This window comes from Primulina eburnea, chromosome 13 (genome assembly GCF_022965805.1).
Source record: "Primulina eburnea isolate SZY01 chromosome 13, ASM2296580v1, whole genome shotgun sequence".
NCBI lineage: Eukaryota > Viridiplantae > Streptophyta > Magnoliopsida > Lamiales > Gesneriaceae > Primulina > Primulina eburnea.
The window spans coordinates 21649045-21665444 of NC_133113.1; the positions used below are offsets into that span (position 1 = coordinate 21649045).

Genomic DNA, 16400 nt, shown 5'->3' on the forward strand with positions numbered 1-16400 from the left:
AGGTCAAAACAACCAAAACCGCCAACAAAGAGGGCCACCACATGGGATGCACCAAGGATTCAAGCCAGAACCGCCTAGGGAGGAGAAGTCAAATTTAGAGCAAATGATGACTAAATTTATTTCTGCAACCGAGACGAGATTTCAGAATCAGGATGCATCCATAAAAGGGTTAGAGAATCAAATTGGACAATTGGCTAAGTTAATTGCTAATAGGGAGCAAGGAACTTTGCCAAGCAACACGGAGACTAACCCGAGAGAGCATGTGAAAGCTGTGGAATTGCGCAGTGGAAAGGCACTTGAGTCTAAGGAGGAAAAGAACAAGCAAGGTGAGGATGAGGTGGAACAGCAAGGAGGTAAGTCTTCTAACTCTACTTTTACACCTATTGCACCGAGTAAAATTGTTATCCCCCCACCTTTTCCTGCAGCACTGAAAAAAGCTAAGTTAGATGCACAATTTGGTAAATTTCTTGAGATATTCAAAAAACTGCATATTAACATTCCTTTTGCTGATGCTTTACTGAATATGCCAAGTTATGCAAAATTCTTGAAAGATATCTTAGCAAACAAGCGGAAGCTAGAAGATCATATGACTGTGAACTTGACTGAAAATTGCTCCGCTTTAGTTCAAAACAGGATGCCTCCTAAGCAAAAAGATCCAGGGAGTTTCTCTATACCTTGCATTATTGGTGATATTAATTTTCATAAAGCTCTATGTGATCTTGGTGCGAGTATTAATTTGATGCCGTATTCTGTGTTTAGGAGACTGGGATTGGGTGAACCCAAGCCAACTAGGATGTCATTGCAGCTGGCTGACAGATCTGTCAAGTATCCACGTGGGATTATCGAAGATGTCTTGGTGAAAGTGGATAAGTTTATTTTTCCTGCAGATTTTGTAGTACTTGATATGGAGGAAGATTTGGAGATGCCTTTAATCCTAGGGAGACCATTTCTGGCTACAGGGAAAGCACTGATCGATGTTGACGAGGGAAAATTGAGACTGAGAGTTGGAGAAGAAGAAATTATTTTTGATGTCTTTAATACTCTCAAGCACACAATGCACGATGATAGTTGTTTTCGCGTTGATGTCTTAGATTCTCTTGTTTGTGATTTTGTGCAGGATGGATTGCAAGAGCCATTGGAGGCTACTCTCACTACTGAAAAACAGGAGGACGAGCTGGACAAGGAAAGGATGGAGATGGTAGCTCATTTGAATGCCATTCCACCTTGGAGAAAGCAAGTGAGGCTTCGACTAGAGGAATTGGGGGATAGAAAAGATTTAGTGCCTCAAAAGTCAAGCCTAGAGGAGCCACCCACTTTGGAGCTCAAACCACTACCTCCACATCTCAAGTACGTATATTTAGGAGAAAATAATAAACTGCCTGTTATTATTTCCTCTTCTTTGACAGACGATATGGAGAGTAAGCTCTTGGGAGTCCTTAAGGAGCATAGAGGAGCATTCGCTTGGAAAGTTTCGGACATCAAGGGGATAAGTCCTTCGATCTGCATGCACAAAATCCTAATGGAAGATAAGTACTCACCTCTAGCACAACCACAAAGGAGACTCAATCCAAAGATGCAAGAGGTAGTAAAAGCTGAAACGATCAAACTTCTGGACGCAGGTATTATCTATCCTATCTCTGATAGTGCGTGGGTAAGTCCTGTACAATGTGTGCCTAAAAAGGGTGGGATTACTGTTATTACCAATGAAAAAAATGAGTTGATTCCCACTAGAATCGTTACGGGTTGGCGTGTGTGCATGGATTATAGGAAATTAAATGATGCAACCCGTAAAGATCACTTCCCCTTGCCATTTATTGATCAAATGATTGAACGATTAGCCGGTCATGAATTTTACTGTTTTTTGGATGGATATTCGGGATACAACCAAATCACAATTGCACCCGAGGACCAAGAGAAAACTACTTTCACTTGCCCTTATGGTACTTTTGCGTTTAGGCGTATGCCCTTTGGTCTATGCAATGCACCTGCTACATTTCAAAGATGCATGACCGCTATTTTTCATGACATGATTGAGAATTTTCTTGAAGTTTTTATGGATGATTTCTCTATTTTTGGCTCTTCATTTGATGAATGTTTAAAAAATTTGAATTTGGTGCTCATTAGATGTGAAGAGAGCAATTTGGTGTTAAATTGGGAGAAATGTCACTTCATGGTGCAAGAGGGGATTGTGTTAGGACACAAAGTATCGGAGAATGGAATCGAGGTCGACAAGGCCAAGGTGGAAGTGATCAAAAATCTACCACCACCTTCATCGATAAAGGGAGTTCGAAGTTTCCTAGGCCATGCGGGTTTTTATAGGCGTTTTATTAAGGATTTTTCTAAAATTGCTAAACCTTTATCCTCTTTGTTGATGAAAGATGTTGAGTTTAATTTTGATTCTACTTGTCTGCAGGCATTCGAAGTACTCAAGAAGAGCTTGGTGACAGCACCTGTGCTGACTGCCCCTGATTGGGAGTTACCGTTTGAGGTAATGTGCGATGCTAGTGATACAGCTGTTGGTGCGGTGCTGGGTCAAAGGAAGAACAAGGTATTTCATACCATCTACTATGCAAGTAAGACCTTAAATGATGCTCAATTGAATTATGCTACTACTGAAAAGGAACTACTTGCTATAGTATTTGCTTTTGAGAAATTTCATTCATACCTTGTTCTGTCTAAAGTGATTGTGTATACAGATCATTCTGCCCTAAAATACTTGCTTGCTAAGAAAGATGCGAAACCTAGGTTAATTAGGTGGATTTTACTATTGCAAGAATTTGATCTCGAGATTCGAGATAAAAAGGGTGTAGAAAATGTGGTTGCTGATCATCTGTCTAGGCTTGAGGATGTTAGAATTAATGGCTTTAACACTGATATAGATGACTGGTTCCCTGATGAGCAATTGTTTGAGGTAAATGCGTGCCCTTGGTATGCCAATTTCGCAAATTTTCTTGTCACTGGCACACCTCCCCCAAATTTATCGTTTCACCAAAGAAAGAAATTCTTTTCTGACGTGAAATATTATTTTTGGGAGGAACCGTTTTTGTTTAAAATCTGTGCAGATGCCATGATAAGGAGATGTGTAGCGGAGGAGGAAACCAGTCAAATTCTGAACCACTGCCATGACCGTGAGGTAGGTGGTCACTTTGGACCCATACGGACGGCATCTAAGGTACTCGAATGTGGCTTCTATTGGCCAACTCTTTTTAAGGATGCTCGTTTGTATGTTCTCAATTGTGATAGATGCCAACGCACAGGTAATATTTCTAACCGTCATGAGATGCCTTTGAATAACATTATTGAGTGTGAAATATTTGATGTGTGGGGGATTGATTTTATGGGTCCTTTTCCTGCGTCTTTTACAAAGAAATTTATTTTGGTGGCAGTAGAGTATGTATCTAAATGGGTGGAGGCGGAGGCTTGTGCCACGAATGATGCACAAGTGGTGTTAAAATTTTTGAAAAAACACATTTTTAATCGATTCGGTACACCACGTGCAATCATAAGTGATGGTGGCACCCATTTTTGCAACAAAATTTTTGATAAACTGATGGGCAAATATGGTGTCACCCACAAAGTTTCCACTCCATACCACCCTCAGACTAGTGGACAAGTTGAAGTGTCCAATCGAGAGATTAAGAGGATTTTAGAAAAGACGGTTAATGTGAATCGAAAGGACTGGTCCATTCGGTTAGATGATGCTTTGTGGGCTTATCGTACTGCGTTCAAAACACCTATAGGCACTACACCATATAGGTTACTTTTTGGTAAAGCATGTCATCTACCCGTAGAATTAGAGCATAGAGCATATTGGGCGACCAAGGCACTGAACTTTGATTTTGCTCTTGCAGGTGAAAAACGACTGTTGCAGTTGAGTCAGTTGGATGAGTTCCGAGGTACAGCGTATGATCTTGCCCTATCTTACAAGGAACGCACCAAAAGAGCCCATGATAAACACATTGTAAGAAGAGAATTCAAAGTGGGTGAAGCGGTGTTGTTATACAACTCTCGCTTACGACTCTTTCCGGGCAAGCTGAAGTCAAGATGGTCTAAACTGACCGCCCTAACGAACACTCGCGTCTTTTTAAAATTTTTAAAACCGAGGTTCTCCCGCTAGGGCGGACACTTTTGTCCGCCCCAGCGAGCACTCGTAATTTTCGGGCAGACAGACTCTCGCTAGGGCGGACACTTTTGACCGCCCTAGCGAGTCGCGAATGTTTAAAAGCTGCGCCCTCCCTTCTCTCTTCTCCCACTCGCAAAACCTACACTTTTCTCTCAAATTTTCGCCCCTCCACTCCAGATCTGAAGCGATTGACGTGGTTTCTTGCCAATTTACAGGTATATTTGTGAATCTCCATTGTTGCAAAGCCCAAGACGCGATTTTCCCGGCCAAATCTACACTCTCCGACCACCACCCACGCCGCCGCCTCTTCACGTTCCGGCGAGCTTCCAAATTTTCCGGGCGGCCGCCTGTTCCAGCATACCCGCCACCTTTCCACTTCCAGTACACGTATCCTATGCCGCCTGCAGCTGACGAGGGCAGTCCACCACCTGAGCATGATGAGGAGGAGGAGTTTTGATCAGGGGAGTTCACTGTTTCCCCTTTCTTTTTCTTTTGCATTTTCTATTGTTGCATTTGAATTCATAAGTTGTTATTGTTTTTCGTGTCTGTTTCGTTTTGTGCGATGAGGGCATTGCACAACTCTAGTATGAGGGGGTCGGGTAGTTTGTTTTGTTTGTTTGTTCAGTTATTTAGTTTGTTAGTTGGGTTTTTAAGTCGGTGTATTTTCGTTGTTAGATTGTGAGTCGTTTATGGTGAGTTGACATGATTTATGAGCCGATGATGATGTTGCTTTGAGAAATATTGATTGGGTCAATGCATGAATGATACTCTGGATTGTTGAAACATGAGTTTTGGTGCAAATTTTGAACTTTTTGAGCACATATGTGTGGGGCCTAGAATTTTGTAGGAATAATGGTGAAATTTGAAATTCTTGTTGGTTAACTTGAAAGACATCACGTATGAATTGATTTAGCATGAAAACCCGTGGAAATAAGTCACTAATTGAGATCGTGCATGATAGCATTTGACTGACCTTGAACCGTACATATGCCCCCTTGTCAATACCCTGAATTCAAATACAGTACTCCTAACCAGCTGTAATCCAAAAAGATATATTCTTAGCCTAGGGAGTACATGTGTGAAAATTGTGCATCAAAATGTTGAAATAACAAAGTTCTTGTAAAAAGAACTTTGTGAAAAAAGGAGATGTAAGGTGAGGGGGAGCCGAAAATAAAAGGAATGAAATTCTATTCCTAGGCTAAAAGTTGGAGATGTAAGGAGTCGAGGAAGTCTGACACACAGTCTTGACAATTGCACAATGAAAATGATCGATGTACTCCCAACTTTTCGCCACTTGAGCTTATTTTCTTTCCTTTCGACACCCTTCTATGCACTTAAAAATTGACTAAAGTTCAAAATGATGGTTAGTGATGAATGGACACGGGGATGCATGCTAGTGAGATTTGTATTGAAGTGTTAATTGAGTGACTTGCATAACTTGACGATTGATCTATTTGACGTACGAATGACTAGACCCACCATGACACACACACGTTCGAATTAGTGCCAAGACTTATTTGTAGATGAAAAAGAGTATTTATTTGTGAAATGACTTGATTATGATGTGAAAAAATTTACTGAGGCACGAACATAAAATTGTTAACTCACCATTAACTTTTTCTGGTGTTGGTTATTTCGTTTTTTTTATTTATTTTGTCTGTTTAGAATCTCGTGCTTTAACCTATTTTACTCGAGGGCGAGCAAAATGTTAGTATGAGGGGGTTGATAGGACTCGTTTTTACGTGTTTTTAGTGTTGGTTTCGAGTCGCATTCATACATCATATTAGCTTGTTCTAGTTTATTCTTGCATTTTGTTTGCATTATTTAGCATATGACTGATTTCGTGTGTTTTGTGGTATTTTGTAGGAATGGAACCAAATATAGCAGAAAATGGGCACAACAACGAAGAAGCCTCGCTAGGGCGGTCAAAACTGACCGCCCCAGCGAGCATTCTAGTCTTACCGAGGATATCGAACAGAAGACCTCTCGCTAGGGCGGTTAAAACTGACCGCCCCAGCGAGACTGCTAGCCTGGACAAGAGAATTTAACAGAAGATCTCTCGCTCGGGCGGTCAAAAGTGGCCGCCCCAGCGAGACTAGAGAGAAGGCTCAAAGTTTTTATTCGAGAGTCACTCGCCCCAGCGGTCAAAACCTACCGCCCTAGCGAGTTACGCGATCCAGCAAGATTCTGCGAGATTTGTTTCTATTTTCATGGACTCTATCCAAGACCACTAACCTAATACACGAGATTGGGCGCCGTTTTTCAGACTTACACATCATATTTTCATCATTTTTTCTGGGAGAGAAGGCTAGGAGTAAGGAAGACTTTCGAAGAACTCGAGAATTCCAAGCGTCGCAGCCATCTTCCATCGTCATATTTAGTATTTTATTATTCAGTATTTTATTCTCTTGCATAGATTGTTGATTTTTAGTATGAATTTGGTTGGCTAAACTCTAAATTTGTTGGGATTTGAGGGGATCCTACCCATACTCGTTGTTTAACATTATTTCTTGACATTTTTACAAGTGATTTGTTTATGCTATTGTTATTTCTTGTTTCAAGCGAAGCCTAGCTATCTTCCTTTGATTATTGCATGTTGTTAACGATTTCGACAGACTAATTAACAATAGGATCGCATAGTATAAACCACGGACTTACAATTTTAGTAGACATACGGAATTGGGTACGTGTCGATAGTAATAGTTCACCCGGATGAAAGCTAGTGGATTCCATAGAACGTAATGCAATCGTGAACTGTTAAATAATTGAGGACACTTGATTACTGCATGTTTATGATTAGTATTAATATAGCTCGACAGAGTATATTGATTAGTCTAGGGAATTCCGTCGAATGCACGAGTAAAAGTCGAGTCTAATTATCTGAACACGAGTGGTAGGTGAACTGATAATTCCCAACAAATTCGTTTCTCATTTGATTTTCATCCAATTTAATCATTGATTTCTTGATTATTTGTTCTTGCATTTTAATCATTTTAGTATTAAATTCACTTTAGTTTAATCACCAACTCCATCTATCGTTGCTAGAGAAATTTAAGTGAAAATAAGAATATTGTAACGCAGTCCTTGTGGATCGATACTCGTATTCACGTACGTTTATTATAACTTGACTATCGTGCACTTGCGATATTTTAAATCGAGCTTTCATTTATAAAACAAATTTTGGGACTGTTCACTGTGCAAGTTTTGCTCGATCACATCGCACATATAATTTTCGCATAAATAACAACACAACGCATAATATGACAAGATCGATGCATCAAGAACAGAATATACGTGCCTTTTGATATTTAAAAATACCGAAACGACGATACCGAAGCAGAGATGATACGGGAGACGATCCGGGACGAACTTGGCTCAATTTCTTCAAAGAAAACTTACTAAATATATGCTGGAAATTTTTAGAGGAGATGTGCTCGTTCAATGAAAAAAATGAAGGAAGAAAATGAAATAAATAAATTGAGAGAGGAGTGTTTTAAAAACACAACCTTCTCTTTAGTCAAAAACTTTAATAGCATGTTTTGTTTTGTGTTTTGTGTTGTGTGTGTGTACGTGTATATGTGTGTGTAAATGTGTGAGTGTGTGTGTGAGTCAAAGTGTGTGTGCTTGTGTGTTGATATATATATATGTGTGTATATATATATACTTATATATATATAAACAATTGTAACATATGTATTTAATATACTAAAAATCTATTTAAAAACATTTAACATACTAATTTAAAATAAATCTCATATTAACCCCATTATAAATTTTAAATTTAAATAAGATGCACAAATACTACAACTCTAAAATTTTAAAATCAATTAATCATTTAAATAATTAAGCTCTTAAATTACTAAAAAAAAATAAATTATTTAAAATACTCCATCCTTATCTTAAATAAAATACTGCATTAAAATTTACTAAAAAAAATCGTCCCTATCTCCTTTCCTTGATCTCGCCTCGAATAATCGCCTGAAGCATAAAACTCAATAAAACATTTTAACGTGTATCAATTAAACATTACTATTAAAATAATGTAAATTCTTAAATCATGAATTAAAACAAAATTTAATAAAATAAACATGCATTAAAATCATTTAATAAAATACATAAAGAATTTAATAACTTACACGCACGTGGTCATATGGATTAAAAATTTTCGAGACATCACAGATTGAGTCTAGTCTGAGTCGTGGAGTCACGAATATGATTGAAAGTTTTATATGAATTATGTTTCAGACTTTGATTTATATCTGATATCTTCTTCATGCTTTATATTGATTATATGATTGCATGTTCGTTGATTTATACTGGGATTATATTCTCACCGGAATTATCCGGCTGTTGTCGTGTTTGTAGGTGTGCAGGACAACAGGTGGGACAGGATCAGGGTCGAGGAGATGACGAGAGATCAGGATTAGAGTGGAGACCACGTACTTTGATGTTGCTGTAACTAGGGTTTGAACACTTGATAGCTAGTTGTTGAACCTTAGTTTGTATTGAATGTATGTTGTACAGGACTTGAACCTTATGTTATACTGATATGTATAATAGTACGATTTCCATTACGTTCTGCATTTAAAAAAAAAAAATTAGACCCTGTTTATTATAATTGATTAAATTGTCCTGATAATGATTAAGAGTATGATTAGCGTCCGAGTCCCCACACCGTCCGAACCAAATTTTAGCGCATCGTTTTTCTTAATATTTTATAAAATCACGATTAAAAATAGTAATAATAAACCGCACTGCATACACGGTTCGGTTATTTTTTTTGCCAAAAACCGTACCAAACCGCACCGTCTAAACCGCTTGCCATAATATTTTCCCTCGGATTAGAATAATTTGTAAACAACATATTCAGTTAAAGAATTCGTCATTCATTATATCTCAACTCTCTTCAAAATTATTACTCCTACAAAGAAAACTTATCTTCTTCGTTGCTGATGCCCCGAGGAGGCTCGAGTACTGCGTATCAGATGATCTCAGGTCATGGATCAGGTAAGGAGAAGTTTTGGGCCAATGATATATAACCGGGCAAATATATGCCCGAGACATCATCTTCCCAGGCTATTAGCATCCGGACATATACCTCGAGCTACGAGAATCCCGACTTCCAGACAAGTTCCCGGATAATGGCTTTCTACTCGGGTTACCTCGATAGTAGCACTGCACTCGAGTGCGGAAGTATGAGACACCTTATTTCGGTAATCATTACTGCCAGAATCACAATGATTTGGCGTGTCTGAGAAGTTTTCAGAAAGCATGGTATGGCCAACCATCTTGCCAAAATTAGTAAGTAGGTACTGAAAACTAGGTCATCATTGACTTTCTTGCTATAAATATCATGTTTGCTCAAATTTGATTCATCCATTCACGTATATATCTTGCTCACACTATTTCTACATCATCTCTCTTTCATTTTTTACTCACCCATTTGCTGACTTTAGTATCGGCGTGGCCATGCCGGACATCCCTCTGACGCTCATTCACGTGGTTATCTTCGTGTTTACATGCCATCACTGGTTTTCTAGTAAGAAGGAAGAGGAGATCTCTGGTTTGGATACATCTCACTAAGCTCTCATTCATTAGCATTTTCACAATCTGATTCGGTGAAATTGCCCACGCATCTCACACCCATTTTCACCTGGTAACATCATTCTTAATTATTCTTCATATTAGTCTTTTATTAGAGTATTTCTTTTTTTTTTTCCACAATATTTTGTTTGAAATTTGAAAGTAAAAAAAAAAAAAAAAGATAAAATAGTTGAAATATCATTTTTGTTGTGGGTGTGTTGTATTGTTAATTATTAACTTAATTTTGAATTTTTATTATTGTTTTATCTTTGTATGATTTGAACTATATTTTATATTTGAAGACTCTATATTGTTATTTTCAAATAAATTAGAATATATGTTCTAATATTTTTCATTAAAAAAAATCGTAAACCGACTGCAACTGTCTGAAACCACTCAAAACCATAAAAATAATTTTACATATAAAACCGAGATTATTTTTTTAAAATACTAAATCACCGCATATGATAATTCGATTTAATTTTTTTTTAAAAAGAAACCGCAAAAAGCGTACCATTATCATCCCTATAAATATATATATCATGTAAATGAAGTAAAAATTTGGAAGCAATGTACAACAACAAAAAATGGGTTCAATATACCAAAAAGAGATTACACGACGGTAAAATATCTAGAGGATAACATAACCAGTGGTGGAGCCACATTAATTGACGGGTTTTAGTTCGGATGGTTCAATTTTTTTTAAAAAATTATTGAAAAAGTTTAGATTAATTTGATATTAGTACGAGTAATTCAATTTAAAATATTAAAAAATTATATAATGTAAAATTCTAATATAGATAGAACCAAATTCCGGACTCCACTACTGAACATAACAATCACAAATTCAAACAGTTCGAGAGATTAAAAAAAAAAAAAAAATTAAACGAGAGTCAGCTGCAAGTGATGATGGTCGACTGTCCAAAATCAAAAGACGAACATGTGAAAAAAGACATGGATGGAACATGTGACACACGTACCACGTGTTAAAATTCAAATAATGGGAAAAAAGAGCCACCGCATAATGTGACGAGTCGGTCACATTAAAAAAACCTTCCAAGTGGTGTAACGGCTAAAAGCATCACTTTAGTCCAGAACTCAGGAAATCCCCCCAAACACTAAATAACTGAAAAACCTTTTTCGCCTCTCTTTTTTTCTTCTCTCTACCAGCAAACTCTCTCCAGTGTGAGCGTTGATCCTGACATGCGGTTAGGTATGGCGGGGTTAAAGGTGGCGCTGATTCGGCTCGGCGGCGGGAACCGGCGGAGGAAGGTGAAGATCAGGGTGATTGAGTGGTGGCGGAAAGTGGTCTTCCCGATTAAGAGGGCTTGGTCTGCGGTGTTCTCTCGTGTCAAGGAACGTGAAAAAGGTGACCTCAGTTCTTCCCTCTCTACGATATTTTCGTCGGAATTGAATGATTTTCACTTGTAGGTGTAGATTTAAATTGCTTCTGTTACAAAAGTATTTTGGTTCGAATATGTTTTTCGCAAGTTCGAGTTTTAAAAAATGTTCGGATAAAAAAAAAGCTTTTTTAATTTATAAAATTAATGGAATAAGTGTTTGTTCATGGTTACTCAAATAAGAGATCCGTCTCACAAATACGAACCGTGATATCATCTCACACAAATTTATGTCATTTTAATTTGATTACAAACGTGTTTATTTGCTTTGAAAAGTTCTTTAAAAGTTTTGAATTTGTGCTTTTGAAAAATACTCCTTTTAAATGATTAAAAGGTCAATTATAAAATTATAAAAACATTTTTTTTTATAAAAAAAAACCAATATAAATTTAGATTTCGCATCTTTTGGCTGATGATTAAACTGGTTTTTTTTCGAACTCATCCTTTATTTTTTTTTCTCTGGGTTGCTGTTCTTGTAATTATTTGATATCAGAAGTTAAAATGTGTTTGATTTATTTATTGAACTGGAGATTTTGTTTTATGTTACTGAAGTATCACAAAAATTGATGTGATAGATCAATCTCAGATCGTCTCGTAATAAACTTATTAACCGAGTAATTGATGTATCATATTTCAAATTTGGACCAATAATAATTATTCGAAATTGGACTGAGTGTGAACTCTTTTAATAAATCATATTAATATTAATTTTCAAAAGTCATACAATAATTAATAATTTTATGACTTTAACGAGTGATTGTATCAAAGAATTTATTACAATATATTATATGTCAACATTTTAATTTGATCTAACAATGCATTACATATCATTTGCAGATATGACACAAATACATCTACTTTAATAATGTTTGGCTTTGTTAAAAACTCACCTAAGACTTGAGAGGGACTTGGGAACCCGTGAGCTTATTGATATTTGATGAATAGAGGAATGTCTTAATTTTAGTATTTGGTTAATTTTGGTCACTATCCAATTACGAACTCTTGAAAAAATCTCACTTGAGGCACTAAAGATGGTCCTGGAATTCAGTTCCCTGTCTTTTTCACGTTTTATATTCTTAATTTATCCAAAAGGTTCGACTTTTTGGTATTCAACCGTCCACTTGGTAAGTTCCACTCTAATATACTAATTAAGTAGAGAGATGGAACTAGACGCATCTTTATTTTATATTTTTTTGGTTTTGAATTATGTTTTATTATTTGTTTACCGTGTTAAGATAAATGATGTGTCCTTCAAAACAAATTTAATACTGATTTAGTTGTTATTCATATCATGTAGGTATATTTGCAAAACCATGATTTCTCCCCCCTTGTAGTTTTCGGTTTTGGTGCTTTGTTTTCACCACAATATGCAAAAATCCGTGGTCAGCCTTGAGGCAAAGGGAAAATCTGAGTTTTATATGGTGTATACACACTCGTGTCTATATATTGTGCACACGAGAGATAGAGATACAAGAACTCGCTTACCAAGTTATATGTCCACTGTCGTTGAGGTGTTCTCGTAAATTTGTTTTGAAAAACCTCGGACGTTGAAGTGGACTAGAACAATTACTGGAGAAGAATAATTTTCTGAAATAATTTCAGTCAAGCCAAAGGAATCCAATTCTACGAGTCATTTTTCCCATAGGAAAAGCATAATAAAGTGAGTGGAATTTGTTTCATTGTGTTTGATACTTTTCACTTATTTCACAGCATGAATATATGTACCCAAGCTTGGAATCTGATTTTTTTAATTAAATTCTCTTATAGTTGCATTGATGAACATATCTTTTTAAAAAGTAGATTCGAGTTTTGGTTTTGGCTAAATTGCATTGTGACCACAATGACAGCAAAGCTGATTAGAAAACTCTGAGGAAAACGATAGGATAATAAGAATCAGAAATATAAGTATCACATGCTCGCATACAACAAAACTTCACCTTTGTGTTTTTTTCGGGTTACTGAAACATTTAATCTGACGAGGTTTTTAGTCTTTTTGCGGCTGCACAGGGCCTAATTCATTACCTAGCTTCCATTGCATGAAAGGGCTTTAACTTTTTTGGTAGGCTTCTGGTTTTTTCTTGAATACATGAATGATTCTCTTTTCTCCAATTTCTGTGATTTCTTCAGGTGTTGGGCTTCTGAAACTTCACGATGACATCCAAACTTGTGGATACGAGGATGTGCAGGTTATGTGGGAAATGTTGAGGCCAGAATCAGAAGTAATGTCACTGCAAGCTAAGCGCAAGCACCGTTGGTTCTGGAAGAACTTTGCTTCATCCTCTCCACAAATCAAACTTGATAAAGAAACACCCAAACGTACCAGTTACAATCCCTTCTCATAATTTCCAGACTGATACCGTGCTTACATTTTGGTGAAGTGTGTATATATTGGTACAATTATACAGAACTCCGTGTATGCACTTCACAGTCGCTTCAACTTTGAGATTGTAAATATGAAAATATTTCTTTTAAAATAAGTCATTTGTAACTACGCAAAAACGGAGTCTCATGTTTAACTAATTTGTTCTTAAGAGTCGAGTCATGAGTTCGAGTCATAATAGATATGTGCGTTTTTATTTAAAAGTTAGAGTCACGAGTTTGTCTAGTATGCGAATAAATGAAAAAAATAGTAGCATGTTTTTCATAAAGTTGGTGTCCATTGAGTTAACTTGTAGCTTGAGTTTTATTGACTTTAATGTATGAACAATTTTTACATCATAGCATGCGGTTATGGTTGTACATCATTAGTTCATTTTTTGACCTGAGACAATGTATAGGCTTTTTGTACTAGTATATACTTTGATCCATTTAGCGACTCTATTGAGAGTCATAAGCTGCCGAGGTTTTTGATGTAGTTTTGAAATACATAGGATCCAATGCATTGTATTTGGGGTGAATCCCTCCCTCCAAGTGAAGACATCCTATGTGATCTTATTAGTTAATAGTGCAAAGAATCTCTGGTCAGACAAGACATGTACTTTAGGTAGACATGTCAAAACGGGCCGGCGGGACGGGCCGACCCGCCACCCACCGCAACTTTCCATTTTGGCGGGCCTCTAAATGGCCAACCCAACCTAACCCACATTGGGCCGCAGGTTAGACGAGCCGACCCACTTATTTTTTTAAGAAAAAATGTTAAACAGTATCGCAATAAACATAGAAGAAAAATATTCTTCATTCTAATAGTTTCATAAAATACTTAAAAATGTTGAAATAAGAAATTAAGAAAGCATACAACATAATCTGTAAGGTCCAAAATTAAGACGACGTAATTCAACTGCATGCAAATATAGAGAATATGAAAAATGGCTAATTAATTGATATTAATTGCTTAATTATTTATATTGCATGTTTATTTGATGTTTTAGTAGTTTTCTACTTACATGCTTAAAAATATGATTTTTAAAGGTTATTCGAGTTGCGATCGAGGAACGGAGACCGAAAGCTGAAAAACGTAAAATGTTTTTATTAAATAATTTTTTTAATTATTTGAAATATGAACAATGTTTTTTCATATTTTTGAAAATAAGGAGTTTTGAGGTGATTTTATACGCCGGGAAGTAATTTTTATCGGTATTGGTTTTTCAAAAAAAATACGAACTTGTGAGCAACCCGGCTAATAAATTCACAAACTTTCCTAAGTAAATATTTTTATTAATTACTAATGGACTTATTGGGCTTAATTAACTCCACTAATAGGTCTAAGCTTGGTTTAGTAATTAATTAAACTATATAATATGTTAAACCCTCCCCATTAACCCTTGAACCCCACGCCACACACCTCACAAACTCCCTCAATGTACACGGCTCACACACACAATTTGAAAGGAAAATTCGAAGCTTGCAAGGAATTTCTAGTCAAGGTCTCGTCGTCACCGTTTTTCGCAATCGTCAATGAATAATCATGTGTTTAAAACGCAAAGACACGCATATTTCTTTCCTTCAACATCTATCACACCATATTAATAATCTAAACTTATTTTGAAAGGAAAAAATGACAAACATTTTATTTTCGTAAGTATGTGCATACATGTTCTAATTTGTGTTTGTTTTTTTTCCAAAAGCATGTTTATTATGATATAAAGGGGATGCAATGTCTAGGACACATCCAGGCATTGTTTTACACGGGTATAGGGTCCTAGAACATCACCAATACATTGCACGAACAAAAAACGCGAAAGCTGGAATCGAAACTGGACAAGGAGGGATCATAGGGCTCGGGTTTCATTAAGTTGTGGCTAGCTTGGTTGTAACGAACCGAAAATCAGACTACGTATAAGCTATGCATAATTGCTACTATTTAAATTAAAAATGATTTTTTAATTAAATATATGAAGTGTTTAAGTCATTTTAAATAGTTTTAAATCATGATTATTTATTTTAAAAGTAGATGTTTAGTTTTATCTTTTCAAGATAAATACGCGAGGTCGGACCGGAGTTGGAGATTAGAGATAAGATTAATAATAAAAAAATATTCCTAAATTTAATTTAAGTCAAGTAATAATTTAATTTAAAGAAAAAGAATGTTTTAGGACTTATTAAATTAATTAGAACTAAGTTGTTAAATAAATTATTTTAGGTTCAATATTTGATTAAAGCTTAAATAAAAAGGTGAAAACAATGGAGGATGAATTAATCTAGGTATAATATATTCAAGAAATTAAACATAGCATTTAAACATTTAAATTTGAGGTTATGTATACCATACAAGATTCTAAGCAAGATTCTAAACTAAATTAATTTGTTAATGCATTAAAATATATATAATGAAGGTTTAAAATCTTAAACAATTAAAATGCAAGGTTTAAATAAAAATATACAATGCAAATTAGTAATAATGACCAACATTTAAAATATTTCAAAAAGTTTGTAACTCCCCATTCAAGCCACCTCTAAATAGACTTCATGGTGTAGACATCCCTCATTTTAATTCTCTAATTATTAATAATTCAAATAATACAATTCCACTTCATTCCCCTCAACCTATGAGCCTAGAGTATGAACTGATCGGACAATAAAAAATGAGAACAAGAATCGGCTAATAAAGAATGAGAAACAATTCAAAAAGTCATTCAAAGCCTTCACTTGTAACCTCCCATCTTAATGCATATTATGGCACTTTAACACCTCTTATAACCATCACCTCCATTACATAACATTCCTCTATCTCAATGACCGAAATAATCAGAAAAGAACAGCAGCTTAGAATCGGCTAAGAGCAGCAGAAACAAGAAGATAGAAACCAACTCCGTTCCGCCGCGCCGTATTGTCGTATTGGTTTGTTCTTCTTCAAA

The 16400-nt window shown here is 36.0% G+C and overlaps 1 protein-coding gene across 1 annotated transcript; it reads left to right on the forward strand.

Annotated features, from left to right (window-relative positions):
- Positions 1-10790: 10790 nt before the first annotated feature.
- On the forward strand, positions 10791-13605 carry LOC140810836 (uncharacterized). The gene is made up of 2 exons (XM_073168731.1): positions 10791-11075; positions 13234-13605. Exons 1-2 carry the CDS (start codon positions 10910-10912, stop codon positions 13446-13448), a joined length of 381 nt encoding a protein of 126 aa, XP_073024832.1. The 5' UTR covers positions 10791-10909; the 3' UTR covers positions 13449-13605.
- The last annotated feature ends 2795 nt before the right edge of the window (positions 13606-16400 follow it).